Source organism: Dermochelys coriacea, chromosome 8 (assembly GCF_009764565.3).
Source record: "Dermochelys coriacea isolate rDerCor1 chromosome 8, rDerCor1.pri.v4, whole genome shotgun sequence".
Classification (NCBI taxonomy): Eukaryota; Metazoa; Chordata; order Testudines; family Dermochelyidae; genus Dermochelys; species Dermochelys coriacea.
The window spans coordinates 99157520-99179965 of record NC_050075.1 but is presented as its reverse complement, the minus strand read 5'-3'; the positions used below and the strand labels follow the sequence as shown (position 1 = coordinate 99179965).

General features: G+C 35.7%; 1 protein-coding gene across 3 annotated transcripts in view; it reads right to left on the bottom strand.

Annotated features, from left to right (window-relative positions):
* FAF1 (Fas associated factor 1) overlaps nt 1-22446 on the bottom strand; it is a 299927-nt gene that overhangs the window by 179778 nt on the left and 97703 nt on the right. For all 3 annotated transcript variants that reach the window (XM_038412503.1, XM_043520083.1, XM_043520084.1), the window contains one exon: nt 15157-15262. In XM_038412503.1, coding sequence (XP_038268431.1) covers nt 15157-15262 — 106 coding nt within the window. The remainder of the gene's footprint in view (nt 1-15156; nt 15263-22446) is intronic.

Here is a 22446-nt window from a genome sequence, read left to right as displayed (position 1 = left end):
ACTGCCTTATCAATGTTAGGATTTTACCGTGAGTTTGTTACCAGGTGTTGGTTATCACATGCTAAAAAAATGCTCCTCCCCTCCCCGCCCTAGGGTGACCAGATGACAAGAACAAAATATCGGGACACATGTGGGGGCAGCCACAGGCTCACCCCCCCACCAGGGCCAGTGTCAGATTTTTGTCACCCCAAAACACAAACAAAAAGGGGGGGGTGGAGTTCTGCTGAAGCAAAATATCAGGACGTGGGACAAACAATTAAATATCGGGACTGTCCTGATTTTACCGGGACGTCTGGTCACCCTACCGCCACCACCTACTGAGGACAAAGCCTTTTTTTAGTTTTAAGTTAAAACTAATTCCTAACTGACTTAAGCTAAAATGAGGCACGCTGCCCTTAAAATAATAATAACGCTGACGTGAGGGTTTGCACCAGTTTAAACTTAAATATAATTATCTTAAAATTACATCTTTAGTTAAATCAGTGCAATTTTCTTGTGTGCACAAGGCCTAGAGTCAGTTCACTTAATGGTTACACTCATTCTGAAAATTTTCCTTACAACCATAATAACCAGACAAAAAAAAGAAGAAACAAAAAAGAAGTAGGAGATTGTGAAGAACAAGATGGAAGCCTCAAACAAAAAGTACCAAATCACTGACAAAGCACATCGTGTTTCAAGCAGAGACCTGCATATCAAAGATTAATAAAGAAATATAATAAAAACCTTTTTAAAATCAATGCATTTAGAATGCAATTAATTCAAGATGAATAAAACATAGATAACATTCAGAAATAAAATGTAGAGCAAATCATATGTAAACTTCAAACACAATATTATTCATATTATATACTTCTCATGTATTTGTGCTACACACCCATTCCAAATGCAAATATTTGGAGAGAAATACCTACTGTCTAAGCACATACTGAAATAGTTTGCCCTGCCATATTGCATCAATACTTATTTGACAAATTATAGCACCACACATTATACAGGTACATAACCATTGTGTGGCTCTTCCCCCTGTAGTTGCTAATAAAGCCACTGTTTTTAGGAGGCTCCCACTTTAGAGCATAGGGAGTTGTTTCCTGTTTATGACAATTAAGTGTGTAAAAACAAAAAAAAGAAAAAGAAAAAATGATTACAACAAATAAAAGGATAAAAGGGTATCAGATATGTGAACAGTTTGTTTCCTAAAACTTACGACATTTTACTTAAATTATTAAGTATTAATTCCAGAAGCAACAATTAAGTGGACAGAGAAAAAAATTTTGTGTAGCTATTGGGCATAATATTTTATTCAGAATTTGATCTTTTGTTTAAAAAGCTAATATGCAAAACTGTTAAATAATATCTACAGATGGACATTCATTGATGAGTTCAGAGTTAAAGTTCAACAGCCCTCCAACTTTGCAGAAAGTAGTAGTAATAACCATAGAACACAACCACTACATTTTAATATGGTGCTAATTTACATTAATCTTCCTAATATTATAATTTCACAAAAACGGAAACTTTAAAAAAAAACAAAAAACACAACAACAAGGATAGCAACTCTTCTTTGCTGCTTTTCAAAATAGGAAAGATCAAGAACTGTGTAAAAGAGATGTCTTTGGTGAATGATAAAACCTTTCTTTGCAGAAGAAAATGAATAAATCAGGGGATAAAAAGAGGGAATAGGGGAGGAATGAGTGAGAACACCAATGGAAAGGCTGAAAGAGAAAACAAGAAAGAGGAGAAAAAATAAAAAGACCCCAAAAGGAAGGGAAACGAGAAAAAGAAGGAGAAAGAATCTTAGAAAACAAGAGAAAAATTTGACCCAAGGGAAAGAAGATGATACACATAGATGACTACCAAGTTATTAGCATGAATCAGGACTGAGTGATCCTTGATTTGATTTTAAAAAGGGCTACGTCCACAGACCCTGGCATTTGAGACGGTTGATCTGTAGTTTGTTCTCTCTCTCTCTTTCGGTTCCTTGAGCCAACAGTTGTTGAAATGTGAGCCAAATACTAAAGCTATGTCTACACTAGCACTTTTAGTGGTATAACTCATGCTGTTCAGGGCTATGGAAAAAAAAATACCCCTTTGAATGACATAAATTACACCGACAGAAATGCTGGTGTGGACAGCTCTATGTTGTCAGGAGACGATCTCCCGCCGACATAGCTACTGCTGCTCATTGGAAGTAGTTTAATTATATTGACAGAAGACCTATCTCCTGTCCGCATAGAGCAGCCATACAGGAGATCTAACAGCAGCATAGCTGCATCTGTGCCGCTGTAAGGTCTGTAGTGTAGACATGGCCTTAGACTGGCATCTATAGTGATGGCTTTTCACTGGAGTTCCCAAAGAGGTACCTTTTCCGAAGGGCAGTTTCTGCTACAAACTAGTCTGAGAAATTGGGAGAGCGCCTTGGTAATCTGTTCCCCTCAGGGTAGGACTATACCTGCATGGAGGCTCATGTGGGTTCCCACTTGAATGTTAGTTTATCAGAGTATCAGAGGGGTAGCCGTGTTAGTCTGTATCCACAAAAACAACGAGGAGTCCGGTGGCACCTTAAAGACTAACAGAATTATTTGGACATAAGCTTTCGTGGGTAAAAAACCCACTTCTTCAGATGCATGGAGTGAAAATTAGTTTATCACAGAAGACCAACTATGCTTTGAGGATTCTCCTCTGGCAGTCTCCCAGAATGAGCCATGCCAATTGTTTAGCCACCATGATAGATAGGTAAACAGAGAACTTTTCTCCACATTGACTGTTCCTGTGAAGAGCTACAGTCTCTTCTGGAGAACTCAGTGGACTGAGGACTTCAAAAGGATTGTTTGTGTCTGCAGTACTGCTTGCATTCCTTCTGGTACAGCCCAATCAGAGTAAATCTTTTTGGACTTTCCTCTGCCATGACTATCTAGCAATTCTCCATTTATTCTTCTTTCCTATATTGTAGTAGGTGCACAGAAGTAAACAACATACTAGGTGATGGCTCTCCATGATGTGATGCCTCTGCAGTTGAAAACTGGGAGGGGGAAGAGGAAGGTTGTTTGGTGTATTTATTTACATGCTATATTACATTGCCAGCTCATATTGAACCTGCTATCCACTATCATCCCTACACATCTTTTGGCATTCCAAGTATCTCAGAAATATCTGCATCTTGAATTATTTCCCCAAATTTGTAGAGTTGATGTAAGGTTTGGTGCAAATCCAAAAAATAGTGACCTAAATTTACGGTTAGCAAATTGTTTGGCTAAATCTTCCATGTATGATGAAAGATCATCATTGTAATTCATTAGCAAATTACAGACTTTGTAAACAGGCAGTCACAGATTTGGCTTTGTATCAATCATTTTAGACCAGCTGGGTAGAAATACACATAACTCTGGAAAACAGAAAATGAAGTGTTCTTTCATTTTTAATTCACTTGAAACTTTGAAGAAAAATAATTGTTCTATTTAAATAGGTCAATATTCAAGACTTTTTGCAAATCATTCAATTTTACCTTAAGTACATATACTTTATATTAGGGCTGTCAAACTATTAAAAAAATTAATCGTGATTAATCATGAGATTAAATAATACAATTAACTGCCGTTTTAATCACACCATTAAAAAACAGAATGCCATTTTTCTACATTTTCAAATATATTGATTTTAGTTACAACACAGAATACCAAGTGTACTGTACCCACTTTACATTATTTTTTATTACAAAGATTTGCACTATAAAAAAGATAAAACAGAAGAAATAGTATTTTTAATTCACCTCATACAAGTACCATAGTGCAATTTCTTAATCACAGAAGTGCAATTTACAAATGTAGAATTTTTTTTTTTTTTACATAACTGCACTCGAAAATAAAATATAAAACTTTAGAGTCCACAAGTTCACTCAGTCCTACTTCTTGTTCAGCCAATCGCTAACAAAAACAAGTTTGTTTACATTTATGGTAGATAATTCTGCGCCCTTTGTATTTACACCTGAACATGAGACCAGGCATTCACATAGCACTGTTGTTGCCAGCATTGCAAGATACTGACATGCCAGATATGCTAACCATTTGTATGACCCTTTATGCTTCAACCACCATTCCAGAGGACATGCTTCCATGCTGATGATAGGTTCTGCTCGATAATGATCCAAAGCAGTGTGGACTGACACACACACATTCATTTTCATCAAACTTCTGTTAGTGGCATCTGACTCAGGTGATTTTCTTTTTTGGTGGTTTGGGTTCTCTAGTTTCTGCATTGGAGCATTGCTTTTTTAAGACTTCTGACAGCATATTCCACAGCTTGTCCTCTCAAATTTTGGAAAGCACTTGAGATTCTTAAACCTTGGGTGGGAGAGCTGTAGCTACTTTAGAAATCTCACATTGGTACTTTCTTTGTGTTGTGTCAAATCTGCAGTGAAAGTGTTCTAAAACGAACAACATGTGCTGGGTCAGCATACAAGATTGCCATAACATGAAATATATGGCAGAATGCAGGTAAAACCACAGAACCGAAGACATACAATTCTCCCACAAGGAATTCAGTCACAAATTTAATTAACTGATTTTTTTTTTTAAACAAGTGTCATCAGCATAGAAGTATGTCCTCTGGAATGGTGGTCAAAGCATAAAGGGTCATACAAATGGTTAGCATATCTGGCATGTCAATACCTTGCAATGCTGGCTACAACAGTACCATGCCAACGCCTGGTTTCTCATACAGCTGACACTGTAAATAAGAAGTGGGAAGCTTTATCTCCCGTAAATGTAAACAAACTTGTTTGTCTTAGTGATTGGCTGAACAAGAAGTAGGACTGAGTGAACTTGTAGGCTCTAAAGTTTTACATTGTTTTATTTTTGAGTGCAGTTATGTAACAAAAAATAATCCTACATTTGTAAATTGCACTTTCGTGATTAAGAGATTGCACTATAGTACTTGTATGAGGTGAAATGAAAAATATTTCTTTTGCTTATCTTTTACAGTGCAAATCTTTGTAACCAAAGATAATATAAAGTGAGTGTTGTACACTTTGTTTTCGGTGTTGTAACTGAAATCAATATATTTGAAAATGTAGAAAAACATCCAAAATATTTAGAATACATTTAAATTGGTATTCTGTTTTTGTTTAACAGTGGAATTAAAACTGCAATTAATCACTATTAATTTTTAATTGAGGTAAGTGATTAACTCAAAACAAATTAAGTTAACTGCAATTGACAGCCCTGTTTTATATAATTTAGGAACATAGGAACTATCTAGCTGTTAAGTTTACTTTAGTTGCATAATGAATTTTATAAGCAAAGATGTAACACGATTAAAAATCACTTCTTCACATAGTCAAAACAATGTCTTAGACAAGTATTAGACTTTTAATCATATCACTGTCATAGTAAGAGTATTCTAATAATTCTTCTAAATAAGACTAAAAACTAATGCTCTGACTATTCACAAGATACAATAATATCAACATTCCTGTCCTGAGCTTTTCTAGTCTACTAAGATGACCTTGTACAAAGATGGTTGTTTTGGCTATGTCTACTTTGCTTAAGCTACAAGGCCATGTATGGGGACAGCTGCATTTGGGAGCAACTTAAAACAAATTTCATCTTGGTGGCACCTAATCCAGAACCTGGTACAAGCAGCATGGAAAAGTCAGTGTCAAAATTAAACAATGCAGGCTTTTCTAGGAACAGATGCTTTTTCCTTGCAGCTGTAAAAACCTTAAAACAATCCTGTACCCCTCTGTCTGGTCACGCAACTACCACAAAGCAAGGCATAAATTTTGCCACTTATTGCAAATGTTTGCTGTGAGCTTTTATAGTGCTTTTTAAAAAACAGTAACAGGGATTTATTGAGGGTGATTATGAGACTATTTTACACCTTAAATGAGTGCAGGGTTCTTTAATTTATGCCCAGGATTCTTGATGTATTAACAAAGGAATAATGTTTATGTTAATATTGTATATACCACTTTACAAAAAATAGGAGTACAGCACTTTTCAAAGATAAAAATCATAACAAGTGGTTTTATTTATAGAGATAGTAAGCATTTTCACACTGAATATAATGCACTGGCAAAAGTATAATTTTTTAACAGCATTTTCATGGTATTTGTTAGGTATTAATTCATGATAACTGAATAAACATTTTGCATAATGATCAGCTAATGTTATAATGTAGTACATTATAATAGTTTATTAAGACATAGGCTGCTTCAGTAATACATCATGCCTCTAGAAATATGGATTATAAATAAATTAAGAAAGTGCCACCTTACATGCTGGAACCTCCAAAAACAGTACTTTTAAGTTCTTTAGCATGTTTCTATTATGTCAATGGATTAATATTTTTAACATGGGTATAAACAAACTGCCCTTCATTATTGAAAAATCTTCTGTAACTCAACAAACAGAAGTAAGCCATCAAACTCCTAGCTCAGTAAGTAATTTGCAGTGTCATCATCCCAGGTCTGTTCTATGTTAGCTGCAGTTTTTTCTTTTATGCTATTTTTATAGTGTGTAAAGTGACTAACTAGCTTTACACAAATAGAATATTTTAAAGTATTTTCTAACAAAAACAATACTCTCAAATTTGTTCATTCTCTTCTTTGTTACTAAAGTTTAACAAAAACAAAAATCTTTTCCAGCGCCTAACTTTTCTAGCATTAGCACCTAACTATTTAAAAGTGTAACTGGGTTGTTTGATGGAAAAATGTTGCTTTATGCCAAGAATAATTGGAATAAATAATATTGTATGAAATAATATTGTAATTCATTTTTTCACATATTTCTAAATGATAAAATCATAGGAATTATATTTTTTTAAACTAACATACATGCAGAACAGGGAAATGTTATATTTTATACTGCAATACACACTGATATACAAGCTAAAAATAAATAAATCATAATTTTAAAAAATCCTTGCGAAAACAGTGCCAGCACTTGGCTTTTTGTTTTATGATTCATGTTGATGTAATGTACACACACACACACACACACACACATACATACACACATACACAAACAGTATTGTACGTAACATTATTTTGCTATTCTGAATGACAAGAGCTGGAACTGTAGGTGCTTCATATGCTCTAAATTGTGGCTGCTTACATTTTCTTGTCATTTCATGCTAACATCTTTTCAATAGCTAGCATTATGCCAGGAGCCCTGCCCAAAAATACATTAACTCTTTGAAAGTAAGCTGTAGCAAATACCCATAAAACAAAATTACAATACTGAATTACATTTTTAATTTGAGTGGTTTAAAACCACTCAGTTTGCTAAATTAGGGCTTGATCCAAAAAAACTTTTAGCATCATGAGTTGTCTTAAATTACATGAGTAAACCCATTCACTTCAATATGATTACTTGTGAGCGTAAGGATAACTCACGTGATAGAGCATTTGCAGGATATGATTTCTCATAAATTGATATTTTATTCTTTTGAGGGTGTCCCTGAACTCCAGTCCCCATTTATGGGCTATATAAATACACACACACACACACACACACACACACAAAACTACAAGTGTTCACAAACCAAAAGCTAACAGATGTGTGACTTCTAATTAGTTATAATAATCTGTGCCTCAATGCTATTGGATCAAGCCTGTCTCTTTTCTTTGGAAATTAAATAGCTTTCTTTGGAGTTTTAAACTCTCAGGGTACTTCAAAGCCTATGTAAAAAAAAACCTGCTTTGATTAAAATTTTAGACATCTACAGTGATAACTTTATGAAAGGAAAATATTAAATTATAATTATCCTAAACAGACACAGTCTTGTGAAACTAACCCTACATTCATATTAAAATACAAAGGATTGACTATAATGAATTTGATTCATCCTTACACACAAAGCTTTACCACAGTAAACTCAGTCAACTGTTGCTCTTGCTTTTATATTCATAGTAGTTAAATAGCGCACTTTAAAACAAAAAAAACTCCAATTGGCTTTTCATACATCCACCCTCCCCAAAAATAACGCACTTGAAAAACCCAGATGATATGAAAAGGCTTCAAGGCCTCTTTTCTCCCTTTCATAGCACTTTTTTAGCACTTTTTTTTATTTCTGTTTGCAGTAATCTGCCTTTCACTTTCTCATTGCTACAGAACAAACGAGGAGGCTCAGCACTTTGAAAAGGGGGCTCAATGTGTAATGGGTCCACTAGAATTAATTTAGTTGCACCAAATCCATTGAGCACTGAGGTTTTTTTCTCTTCTCAAATCATTTTGAGTCGGACGCAGCCCCCAGCCTTTGTAATTCTAGTAAAGCACTTAAAGTGCACAGTAGGTGTTCATCAGGACCATCTGGTCAAAAGCAAAACAAGCTGCTGATTTTGCCTTTGAATAGAATGAAGCAAGTGTGAATTAGTCTCTTCAATTAGCACTATTACAACCTGTCAAGTGCATATTGTAAAACAGGACTATTACAGTATTGGTCACCAGTGCAATTATTTACTCTCTGCCTTTTCTTGCATATAAAAATGTCCATGTTTATTAGTTTCTGATAACTGAAAATGGTTTCTTTAAAGCTATGCATTTCCAAACCGCCAAAATACAAATTACAGGTTATCAAACATATTCTGTCAGCAATATGTTGTTTCATAATTAGTAGAGAAGTAAAATAATGCCCTTCATCTTATAAGCTTTGTTTCTGCAGCTCAAAAAAGAAAAGGGATGACGGTTGTATAGATTTGCCTCTACAATCACTTAAAACCAGAACTATTTCCAAAACCAATTTTAAATGTCTAATAAAGCTGTCACTTCCAAACAGGTACACAGTGGATATTTTTTACACTGTCATTTCCTAAGGGACTCCTTTCTCATATAACGTGTAACATGTGACCGTTTTACAAAATGATTAACACCAATTTATTCAGCTGACACAGCTTGATTTAACAAATATGTTATTATTCCTCAAAAGTTAATAAGGCCACAGGAATACTTTAGAAAACACAAGTCAGATTTGCCTTAACAAAAATCTGATTACGGGTAAAATTTATGACTCTCTAGTTTTAAGAAGAATCTTTTTTATTCTTGCCAATGTGTAATTATGCTTTTAAGTGTCAAAAACATTAACTTGATATATGTTGCTTGTTCATTATTACACAACCTCAGGATAATACAGTGAAGGATGCTAAAACTATGTGCTGTAATATTAAATTATCCAGAGTATATTAAAGTAAATTTGTTATTTAACTCATTTCTTTCACAAAAACAAAAACTCAGTTTTAATGTAACAAATGAAATTAAAAATATTCAACTTGGACTCAATATCATAGTAAGACCTTTTTTAATTTCTTGGATAATAAAGTTATTGGCCGATCCAGGAATATAGAATATACGTGCATTGCCCACTGGGTATTAACAGTTGATTATAATAGTTAATGATCTAATATATGAGCATTAAAATCATTTACTTAAATATTTAAACAAAGCAAGTAAGAATTTTGACACTAGTAAAATGTTTTATGAAAAGTAAAGTAGTTTATAATAGATGTAACTTATCAAACAAGTATTAGGACATCTTGATGTCTGAATCAACCTTGTGCTAACTTATGCCATAATTATTTAGCAGCAATATTAATACGATCAATATGATTGATGAATCTAGTTCATGTTCCTCATGCTAATTTCTGATCTTTACTATGAGTTGCTCTCACTCAGACAGTTGGTTTGAAATTATTTCGTAAAACATCAAAACACAAAAAGAAAATGAAAAAGAAAACAGTGCAAGAATTCCCTTCTGTTGGAGTAACTATTTTTCTACACACACAAAGGATTTCTCCCACATCTATATTTATTGGTGTTATATAGATTCCTTTAATGAGGTCTCTGTCTATATTGTATGGTTTCATTTGTGTATGTTTTTTGGCATCTATCCATTAATAACTAAAGTTAAAAAACAAAGGGGCACAAAATTTTAAATAGTGGCAGTGGTTTACTGTCAATACACAATTATATTTTTAGCAATACAAGCCAAACACACCACAGAAAATACCAATGAAAATGTATATGTTTTAAAGTATTAAAACTAAAGATAAATGTGATTGAAGCTCATAAATTTGAAGACAGCTGCAATCAACATATCTCAGCTACTCTGTTAAATATTATGTTCCAGAGTCTCTGCACTTTAATTATCTGTACAAGCTCAGATCAATGAACCTGAATGAGTAACAATATGAAGTTAGGTTTCAGAGTAGCAGCCATGTTAGTCTGTATTTGCAAAAAAAAAAAAAAAAAGGAGTACTTGTGGCACCTTCGAGACTAACAAATTTATTTGAGCATAAGCTTTCGTGAGCTACAGCTCACTTCATCGGATGCATTTGGTGAGCTGTAGCTCACGAACGCTTATGCTCAAATAAATTTGTTAGTCTGTAAGGTGCCACAAGTACTCCTTTTCTTTTTGCAATATGAAGTTAATGTACCAGAGGACAGTGTGGACTGTCAGAGATGACTAATAATAAATTTAGCTACTTATGCTTTTGGTGCTCTTGGAAACATTGTTTTCCTACACCATCTTACCCATTCTAGTCTTTGGACAGCAAAGAACAGACTACCTGTTACAGGTGGTAAGATACCAACCAGCTACCCTCACTCAGATTAACTTATTGGCTAAAGGGACTGACTAGGGAGCAGCTGCAGGCATGCAAAGGAAGCTTTTATTTAGGAATCTATCCTCTTTGCATTTTATATGTAGATCTTGTTCTACCAGGAATCACAATATCTCATATACATTTTGCCTGGTACTCTGGTCTGATATTTCCAGCAGTAAACACACAGCAACACAGATCTTTTTTCAGAAGGCCTTAAGGTTTCTGCACATTTTATTTTCTTCACCCTTTAATGGCCACAGCTTGTGTACACTAGGTGCTTCTTTTCTAGCCCTGCACACCAGGAATCACATCAGGCATCAAAGCCCAATAGAGTCAATAATATAGATAAATACAAACCATTACACAAAAGTTATTGAAAGTCTATTCTTTTTAAAGGAAATGTTTCTGGTTAAAAAGTTTTTCATTTTTCTATACTGTTCGTCTTTTTTTAAAAACTGAAGCGTGTATGTGTGTTTCATGATCAGTCAGAAAAAGAAACAACCCCCAAAACCACAAAATTTGCCATCTAAACTGAGGCAGCTTTCATTTATGAACCCTATGTGGGCCGTTCCACCTTCAAATGAGAATACAAATGTGTTTTTTAGGACAAATTTTAAGTTTCTCCCTTTAAAGATATAAGAACCTCCCTGCCTCTCCTTGAGTAGCATGCCTACAATGTGAGATACATAGAGAATTTCAGATGGAAGGATTAACTTCATTTTAGAGAAACATCACCACAATTTACACACCTCTGTTTAAAAGACAGAAGAAATCAGATTCTTGGTGACAGACACTAAACACAGTGAACGTTGAATGTAGTTATGTCTTAGTCCATTCTTAGTAATCCCTATGCATTCAACTATAGACCCATTTATCTTTGTCACTCCTTGTCTCAAAATTCATACTACTTTAACTTCCAATGGCTGATAACATCTAAAAGTTATCACAGCACCATTCAAAAAAAAAAAACCCAACAAAAATATTTAAACGTTCTCTGATTTTAGAGACTCCTCACCTCCTTTTCTTAGAGATTTCACTATATAGTACAATGAAAAGTCAGTATTTTTATGTAAGTTTGTGAATTTAGAACCTCTAAACAGATGACACAAAAACTGTTGATTGCCACATAAAAATGTCATCAGATTACAAAAATAAAATCAAGATTTTTTTTGATACACTATCTGGTCAGGACTCATTTAATGGAGCAATTTTACAAGAACAAACACATGTTTGAAACCTGTGACACAGATTAATTTGCAATTTTGGCTAACGGTATCATTAAGTTTCCAAGTTAATAATTCTTTTCCCGGTTACTTAAACAAACAAACAAACAAACAAACAAAACAAAACAAAACAAAAAACACACACACACACACACACCCTTTCCAAACAACATCTCTCACACATCTAAAAAGATAGAATTAAAACTGGAACTCAAACTATTTTTAAACCATCCCTACAGCCTGGTGATTCCACAATATAGCTGATATTCAGTTTTAGCACTATTAATTCCTAACACAATGTAAGTGGTTGGAGATGTGGTTGGAGATGTGCGGAAAAATCCCCAAACTTACAAATGGATACAAACCAGCCCATGAAATGCAAACACCCAGATATTTTGGACAGTAGGTAAGGGAGCGAGTATGGATCCAGATCTGAACTTTGTGACAAGTCCATTTCTACTGCAAACTTATCTGCCCAATTGTTTCCAGGAGGAAAATCTATACGTAAAATAGCAACGTTTCATGAAATAACCATTTCTTCAATTTTTAGGTGCTTTGTTACGTACGTTCTAAAAGGAATCAGTGCAGAGCTGAAACTAGAATGTATCTAGTAAAGCTTGGTAGTTAACCAACAGATTTACCCTAACTCATTGCAAAAATATTCATGACATGGTTTTAAAATGTTATGTGAAAAATAGCCTGGAAAAGATATTTACTGCTATCAAGTCACTGCAGCATTAAAATATATTTAACAATCCAAACAACTGGCCCTGGAGAGAGAGTTGCATACAACTGTGGCAAGCAATGGAACATTTATAGAATTTTAAATATTTCTTTTAATAATTGATGTAGTCATTTTGAATCTTTCTGCATAGGATATCAGATGTGAGTAGATTGCATTAACACTGCTTAAACATTTCAACTTGTCAGAATGGCCAACTCGATTTCTGAAATATTTGCAGTATTTTCCCATCGAAACAGTAATAAAGGTAAAATAAATATATGCCACTGCTTTATAATCACTGAACATTAATGAATATTTTATGTCTTTTTAAATCTCCCTGTTTAATTTAAAAGGGTGAAATTAAGTCTCCTTCCTGCAATATGCCAATTATCTGTAAATCAAACAATAACTTGGCCATTATACTCCTTTTTGCTAATATACAAGAAGCTAATTTGAAAACACTGAATGGCATTTTTAGATAATAATTGAATAGTCCTTCCTGCCCTCTTGTGGTAGACAATCGCAACTTGCGTAAAGCAGTTCAGCTACCACAAAAATATACCAAAAAGTAAGTAAACTATTAATTTGTTAATGTGTGAATGATAAAAAAAGTGAAAAATAAATCTTCCAACAGTCTTAGGAGGAAAAAAAAAAATCACTGATCCCCCAAAAAAGAAAAAAAAATAATTACTACACAAGACAACCAAGTTCATTAATTGCTTGTTACAATTCTCATTATATGCTATAAGTATAAAAATAATTAATAATTCGAGAGTTAGCACCCAAAACAAGCCTCTGATCCTGCAAGTCAATCAATGTGAGCAGATCTTTACATGCATACAAATCCCTACTGATTGCAATGGGGCTCTGTGCAGATTTAAAGTGACCACTCATTCAGATCCAATTGTAGGCTCTTCTGCAGGCTTCTTAAAGTAAGAAAGTCTAGAGTTATATTTTTCACTTTGATTTTAATGCATTTGGTTTTGCTCAGGAATTGCATGGATAATTTTATGCATCATATATGAAGCATTACCTAAGAGCATTACCTAAGTACAGTAGCGTAGTGTGAGACACATACTTGTTGTGGTTTATATTAGAATCCTGAATTATAACACTTTTTTAAATTGAATTGCTTTTATGTAACAATACTGTAACAAGTTGATAATGACAGGATTATTTCTAATAGACAAAATAACTTCCATGAACATAAAAATATCCAATATCTCATAGTCACTATATCAGGTCTCTGGCTCCTTCTTCAGGCTCAATAAAAGCCAGTGAAGAAATTATAATGTGTTAACATTTTGTGTTGACAGACAAAAACAATACAAGAAACAGCTAATATATATGTGATTAACCACTTTTTAGGTGTTGGCAATTTTATTAAAAAATTAAAATTAAAAAAGCACAAATCCACAATCATAAATTACCAGCAGTCTTCAAAGTAAGCAGTTTTATTTATAAGTCCAAAAGTTCATCCCCCCAAGAAGTTGTGTTGCAGCAGTGTGTTAATTATATTAAAAATCCATTTTCAAAGGGAAAAAAAATATGCATGAGAGGGACGACATTTGTATTTTATGTTCCAGACAAGGGAATTTAAAATGACCCAACTAGAGATGTCCGAAAAATAGTATTAATAATGATGGAAATGATTAAGGCCCCTTTACCGTAGGGGTGTGGGTCACTGCTCCTCTAATATTACAGAACTTCGATTGAGCTCTTTAGGGTAGGAATTTATAAGAAAATGTATTAAATTTTACAAACTTGAATGGGAAAAAAACCTCAAACCAAAGAAAAACATAATTTAAATTGGAAATCAAATATTTCCATCTTCAGAATTCCCACCAGGAAATATTAAGGATCCATATATGTTAGAATACACTTGCCAGATTCTTATAAATGGGTTGTACGCTGGATGTCACGTGAAGTGAGGTAGTTGGCAATAATGTTTTGCTGTAGAAGAGAATTAAGAAACCAGACAAGGGTTTCCGTTTTAAAATTGGAAGGGCAAGACGCATAACAGAGACTACCTTTGTTTCTAGGGGACATCATTCCAGCACTGTTCTTTGCAACACCACCCCTTGCTGGCCATTCTATGGAACAACAGGACATCAGTTATACAAAAAACCCACTTCTCTCCCAACCTAGACAGAGTGAAGGAAACAGAATAACAGGCAGTTGTGCTTTTAAAAAAAAAAAAAAAGGGGGGGGGAGGGGGGAGGTGGCTGGGAGAGAGCAAGTTAAAAGGAAAGCAAGAGAAAGCATGTCACTGGATTAAAAATAAAGTATACCTGGACTATAACTAGCTTACCTCCTCACTCTTCAATAATTGCTTTCGTAATAAACATTATTCATCTATTTTTCTATTAAAGTGTAAACTGTGTTAGAAAATCTATTTCTTTTAAATATGTTGAAAATGAAATTTCTTAAAACCTTTCTAGGTCTAGTCAATTAGTTTATCTACAGTAATCTTTGAGGATCAAGTTAATTAAAACTAAAAAATGAATAATCAAACATGAAGACATTTCCAACCAGAACATATAAGCCCTCTTTAACACAGTTGACATTAGTTATAATGAGCTACATTTATTCTTCAGCTGTGAGACAGAACTCACCTCCTGAACGGTACTGCTTCCTGAGAAGTTGAGGTTGTACTCCCGCTGGACTTCTCGATGGGTGATGATCAGCATGAAGTTTTGATTTAATGACTCCTGCAGGGCACTGAAATGATTCGAAGAAAAACAAGAAAATCAGGGATGAGCATGTTCTAGCTTGCTTTACAGTCAGTTGCAAAAACCCCAGGAGTACCCTAAACTCCACATAGACAAGTCTAGGCACAATGTTATCATCTCTCTTTTTGCTCCTAAAGGCAAGAAAACATACTGAGAATGACCAAAGGGAGCTAACCTGTTAACTCCTTCTCTATTAAGGTATCTGCAACCTCAAAGGCTATGTTCTGCTAGTAAGAATTTTCAAAATTGAGAGTCATATGCTATTACCACAAACAGATACATTTATCACATATATTTTTGAATTAATATTGGGCTGGCATGTATATGTAACTATATCCAGCCAAGACATCAAACTACAATGTGCATTCATCACTGATTTTAAAAAAGGAGTACTTGTGGCACCTTAGAGACTAACAAATTTATTTGAGCATAAGCTTTCGTGAGCTACAGCTCACTTCATTGGATGCAAGCTCACGAAAGCTTATGCTCAAATAAATTTGTTAGTCTCTAAGATGCCACAAGTACTCCTTTTCTTTTTGTGGATACAGACTAACACGGCTGCTACTCTGAAACCACTGATTTTAAGTATACCAAGACAAAATTTTGCTCTGCAGTAGGGCTGCCTGTAGTGTAAATCAGGCAAAAATTGTATGAATACACAACCACCAGACAGGAAAAAATAGCCAGTGAGAGATTTCTCAGTGTGAAGCTCCAAGCATTAAAACAAATACCTGGCATATTATGTAGTCAGTACTAACAATGTGCTCTACCAAAAACTTTTTAAATGTACCATAAAATACTTGCAAATTCTTAAGCAAAATAATAATAATAATAACAATAATAATAATAATAATAATCTTCACTGATATGTGGACTAAATAAAATCACCACATAATAATTACTGTATTACCATGTTATACATAAAATGGACGTATTTAAAGCACTTCTGTTGTCTCCGAAGTTCTCATGGATTTGAAAAATATCCCCTTTACTTAAAATGGGGAATAATGTTGGAATTGACAATCTTTTTCAAAACAGAAGAAAATTTCTGAGTGAAACCACTATAGGAAACATCACAGCATACAGCGCATTAGAATCCCAGTGCAATATTATGTTGGTTTGATCTCTTCTAAGAGCTTTGGAATGAAGCTGTGTTTATTTGCTTTTTTAATTTTTTCCTCCTGCTAATAAGTGGCTGATTTTAGAAAACAGCCTAAATAATAGGAATAAAAAAAATCTTACTGAATGCTTATGTACTGGTTCTGCCATAACAAGTGATAATCACAGGAAACTTGGAACAGAATGGAATGTAAAACAATTTCCATATTAAGTCTGCAACTTTTTTTGTTTTGCTTTTGACACTGTTCTATGCCATTAGACCTTCACATTTTGCCATGATCACATTTTATTTCTTACTTTTAAAAAAAGTCTTCCTCTAAAATCATCTCTCTTGAGAAGTATCAATCATTTCTGTTCTTCCAGCATGCCGAGAGATTAATACAAATGTATACGTTTTTGAAACTAATAATTCTTGATACAGTGTTCTAATACTACCTACCAATTTAGTTACAGGGGTAGGAGCCAATCTCACAAATCTATTCATTCAAGTAGTCCTTACACATGCAAGTAGTTCTATTGACTACAATATTCCAGGCCACCGAACTTGCCTGTGTTGTGAGAGAGACTCAGTTGCCCAGGCTCATGGGAACAACATCCTGGAGACTCCTTGAAAATGTCAATGAGATTCCTTGCAAGCCACACCTAACAAATATATGTAATTGATTCTGACAATCTCAAATTAGCCATGGAAGAAATTTAAAGGGAATATGCAGCCCAAAGCAGTCCCTTCCCCGATGACCTCTGGAATAGCTCTGCCAGTGAGAGACTTTTGAGGACATAGCTAAGGTTGATAGCTTTAATTTTGTTTCTGTCTAGAAGATAACAATGGTTAGAAAAATCAGTATCTCCTGGTTAAAATAGCCTTAACATATGGGTGTAGTATTTCTTGTATCTTATTCTGGATAAAAACTATGGCCAATATTATAAAAATGGGTGCTGAAAGCTAGACTCCTAAATCGATATTTAGGCATCTAAATAAATGCCCTGATTTTCAACAGTTTGAGCAGTTCCCCAGCACTTCCGAGAACCTGACAGATCCCCCAGTTGACTGCTAGGTTCAATTTTGCCAGTATTTTGTATTTATTCTAGTTCAGTTCTACACAGTTTTATAAAATTCATTCAATGTTTCCCATTAGGCAAGATCTTTTTAAAGTATAAAGGATTTTCTACCAAAAAATCTCAGCGTTTTAGATGGATAGATATGACACATGGTAATTAACATTTCCATTTTAAATTTTCAGATTTATACAAGCTCATGTCAACAGAAGTCCAAATTTACTGTAATTACAGATTATTTACATTAACACAAAATAAGAAATCAGTATGTAAATTTAATGTTTGTTGTAGCTAATGCAGCAGGAGATGGCAGATTAGGTTCAAGCAGCAATCAGTTAGAAAATCTGGCTAACATGTAAATGAGCAGAAGCCCTTATGTTTACATTCTATTGCATTTTAAACGTCAGGATTTTAAAACTGTCTCATGAGCAGGTGTGAAAATAAAACATTAATCTTACCATTATTATTGAAGCTTTTAAAGTAACTAAAGCAAGCCTAGCTCCTATCCAGCTAAACAGACAATACTAATAATTGCAGTTGCAGATTACATCATTCTTAATTAACACTCTGCTACAGTTGTTAACATACACCAAGACACCATGTCACAATCACCACTGCTCTGTAACAATCTTAAAATCGCAATTGAAGAATTGGCCTATTACTCTGTAGGTACTTTTTACTTCCTATCCAGACACATGATTAAATTGCTCAGATAAATTAGAATGTGTACTAGAGGAAATACAGCATTTTCAACAAATCTCTTAAAGAAACCAGATTTTTTTTTTAAAAATCCACATGACCAAGCAGCTTTTATCTGTTATGGTTCAGTAAGTTAAAAACAAAACATTGCAAACCTTTAAGTAGTTCACAGAACACTTTGCTATAAAACGCAAGACTTCTGTTCACTAGGGTGGCAACCTGCTGAATCCAGTCTGCGGGGCATTTACAAAAATGGCCTGACAGTGAATATGTGGGGGGAAGGGAAGAAGGACAGGATGCTTGGGGCCACATGAAGTCTTGTGAAACCCCTTCCCTCGTGTTTGCCATTGCCTCCTTTCTGCACTTGGGGGCCAGTCGGGATGCAGCATTTTGGGGAGCAGAGTGAAGGAGAGCCAGGGTCAGAGAACACACACACACACACACAAAAACCCTGAACTGGCAAAACAGGTGGCAGGGAATTTACTCCCTGGTGAATTAAAAGACAAACACCCTCCAACTTCCTCCCTTTTTATTTTTTCTACAGGTTTTGGATGGCTGAATGTGGTAGTCTATACCAACTAACATCATTCAAACAGGACATATAGATTTAATTAGTTATATTTATATATAAAGATTTCATTTTTTAAAAGTTACCTTAATACATCAAGTAAGACTAGGCAGGTTTTCAGAAAAGTTAACTGTAAGAGGTATTTTTTTTGTTAAACATTGATAACTATGTCTTTTAAAGATAATTAGGGTGTGCTGAATCCAAATATGATTGTTACCAAGCTGTATGTTGTGTATTAAGATCTCTAAAGAGCGAGCAAAGCAACACACAAATTGCTGAAGTGTAAAACTTTTATTTCCTTTTATTTTAGGATTAACATACTTCAGTAGGATCTTAATTAGCTGTAGAATGTAACAAAAGTGATCAAATAATATGCACAACCTTTTTCTAAAGCTATTGTATGTCAGTTTCTTAGTTGCAAGAGGTACTAGAAATATTTTAATGCGTTATGCAACCATGACAGAGCATGTTTACATGGCTCTTATAACTTGAGCATTAGCATCTTGAAACAAAAGTATACACGCTGATTAAACTATCAGAAATTTAAAACGAGTGAAAATATTTTCTATAGTAAACATTAAGTAAATATTTTAATGCACACAAGTTAAGTACACATTAGTATCAAGAAACTTTGGTATACAGTGGAAGACATCTTATTAGGTCACTTCTTATATGGACACATCTACTTATCGATACTGTCCTTAAGCACTAAGGGCAGGTCTACACTGCAGCTTAAGTTGATCTAACTTACATCGCTCAGGGGTGTGAAAAAGATACACGCACCCCAGTGATGCAAGTTTTGTGCTGTTCAAACGAGACAATCTCCCGCCAATATAGCTTCCGCTTCTCACTGACTGGAGTAATCATGCAGATGGGAGAGTGCATCTTCACCAGACATGCTACAGAGGTGTAGCTGCCTTGGCGCAGCTGTGCCGACATAGCACTGTTGTGTAGACTTGTTCTAAGTGTCATATTGATGCAATCACATTCCAGTTCTCTGCATTTGCATGTTCCTGTACAAATAAACCATTCTATCCTGTACCACCCTGCGCTCTGTTGTGCAGCACAGAATATTGCCTTCATGCAGTCTTCTGGTATAGGTGGGAATGACATGAGCTGTGGCAACAGACCTCTGTCCTCTGGTTTCCAACCCATTGTATTTGGAGGAAAAAGTACTGGATTTGGGCAGTAGGTGTTTGTATTATTAGTGGCTCAGATTAAAATATTGCAAGGCCCTCCTTATCTTTTCTGGAAGCACAATGAAGTTCATCCTATTACTTGTAAGAGGCACATATCTGCCTTCCAGCACTCTTTAGATGGGTCTTGTACCTACTGGGCATTTTTGTCTGATACCACTCTTAATAGATATCTTGTAGTAGCTGTCAAACACAACATCTATTCTGTGGAAGTGTGTTCCAATCCTATGTACTGTTTTTACAAATACATCTGCAAGGTCTCCAAATGTTTTGGCTCCACACTGCTCCAGTCATGTACCAAAGCTTGTGCATCTATCACAGGATACCTTCTCCCAACAGAGATGATTTTTGGTGGGCAGGGACACCAGCTGTCAGTACATCACCCAGTATTGCTTTTGTACCGATTCTTAGATTGCCATCTGTCTGTGCTAATGCAAAAGGAACAGGCATTAACTCGTGTTTCAACATCTAAAAATTCACAGTCCTACCAGCTTCACAGGCAGTTTCTCCATGAAGCTGTCCAGTTGCACTTGTCCTAGGATCTATGCATTCGAGGGGGTGTCTTGTATGGCTTCAGTAGCCAGATTTTTTGTTGTAATAGCTTGCAATGAAGTGGGTGGTTCCTTCCCAGAGAAAACCTTAAACCTTTGAAGTGTTTGTATGAGTGCATCCTCATTTTCATTGTTGTTGCTTCCTTGCCTTTCTCGACTCATTATGAATAAGTTCATCACCCAAGCCAATACGGAACATGGCTCTAGTATCTGCTGGGATATGGGCTCTCAGATTGTAAAACAAGGCCCACCTGCTGAGGGCTGAGTGAGTCTTGGTGATGTCTACAATTCCACCTTCTTTCTTTCCTGTACCTTTAAGCCACTCTTGGCTCTGATCAGGGTCTACTTGGTTGAATTTCTGACATAATCTCTTGACAACAAAGTTCCCCTGCTGGAACTCCTTGAGCATTTCAGCCAGCAGCTGATGCATTTCTTTGATGTAGGTGGCACCTTACCTTGCATAGCTTTTGTGGTCATATCTCAGGAAGAATGGCAACATGCATTTGAAAGTGAAGAGATGCAGCTCCCAATTTACCTCTCTCTGGGCATAGCTGAACACAAATAATATGGCCACCATTTCCATGTACTGTCACCAAAACCTGAAGTTCACAATATTTTCACTTTTTCTGATCAGATATGGAGGTGAAATTTTGAAATCTTTATGAAGTACTAACTGACATGAGCTCACCATAAAAGAATGTGACTGATCAGTTTTGCCAACATCCTCTTTAAGCTCTTGATCATGCGCCGCTATAAAGTCCAAGAGTTGTGGATGAATCAGGTACCACAGTGCTCAAAATGTCAGTTTGTGAGCCCACATTGCCCTGGCACATGACTTGCCATTCAGAGCTTGTTTTATTGTGTTTGATCCAAGAACTCCACTTTCCATCCAAGCATCTGCTAGCCTTGAAGACTGAGTGTGATGGCCAATAAGTTTTTGACAGTTCACTGAAATATGGAGCCCTCCTAATTGTGGAATAAGCCAGCTCTGTACTCTGGAGTGACCCGCTGTAGTTCCATCAGTTTATGGCACAGAACTTCATCAACAGTTAAAACCTCATACTGTTGCCCAAACATGTATGCATCTCTGTACAACAGTATGGAGGGTGTCTAATTCATAAGCAAGGGCTTGAATGGATTGGCAAGTATCCAATGGTAGTTATTTCTCATTCTGTGTCATGTGTGTGACAAAGCTCTGTCCTTGTCTCAGTGGGTCCCGCGCTTCCTGGCAGATTTTGCTAGCCTCAGAGGCTCACTGTGACCCTCCACGAAGCCCTTCTCTCTCTAGGGGCAAGGGTCACAGCCTACTGAGCCATTTTCATCATAAGCCTGCAAGGGAGGTGAGGAGAAGCCACCCTCCCTCGAACAGTCTCTGTTGTCTCCCAGTCTTAGTGATTAATCAGAGAGGGAAGCCTGGGCCTGCCCTCTACTCCGGGCTCCAGCCCAGGGACCCTAATAGTAGCAGCTATGGTAGCTGACTTTTTGGAAATAGAACGTGTACAATTCCCTGGGCCACTTCACCACAGCAGCCCCCACTCAATATCTTCTTCACCGCTACCTCAGGGTCTCCTTCCTTGCACCTGATATGGTTTGTATTGCTTAATTCCTCCAACGGCGTGGCTTCCTCCTACAGCTCCTGATACGTGCACCCAACTGACTAACTGGGAGGCTTTTAACTAGTTTCGACCAGCCCCTAATTGGCTTCAGGTGTCCCAATCAACCTAGCTATCTTCCCTGCCTTCTGGAAAGATCTTAATTGGCCCCAGGTGTCTTAATTGACCTGGAGCAGCTGCCATTTACTTATCCTGGTAACAGGGATTTGTTTAGCCTGGGGCTAACATATCTGTCTCCCACTACTTTTCTATAGCCATCTGGCCTTGCCCCGTCACATGTGCAATTGGTTGAAATGTGTCCATCCACATTCTGGGTTCTCGTTTTGACGTTTAATGATGAAGGCCATATCAGATGCAGTTGCCCACACAGC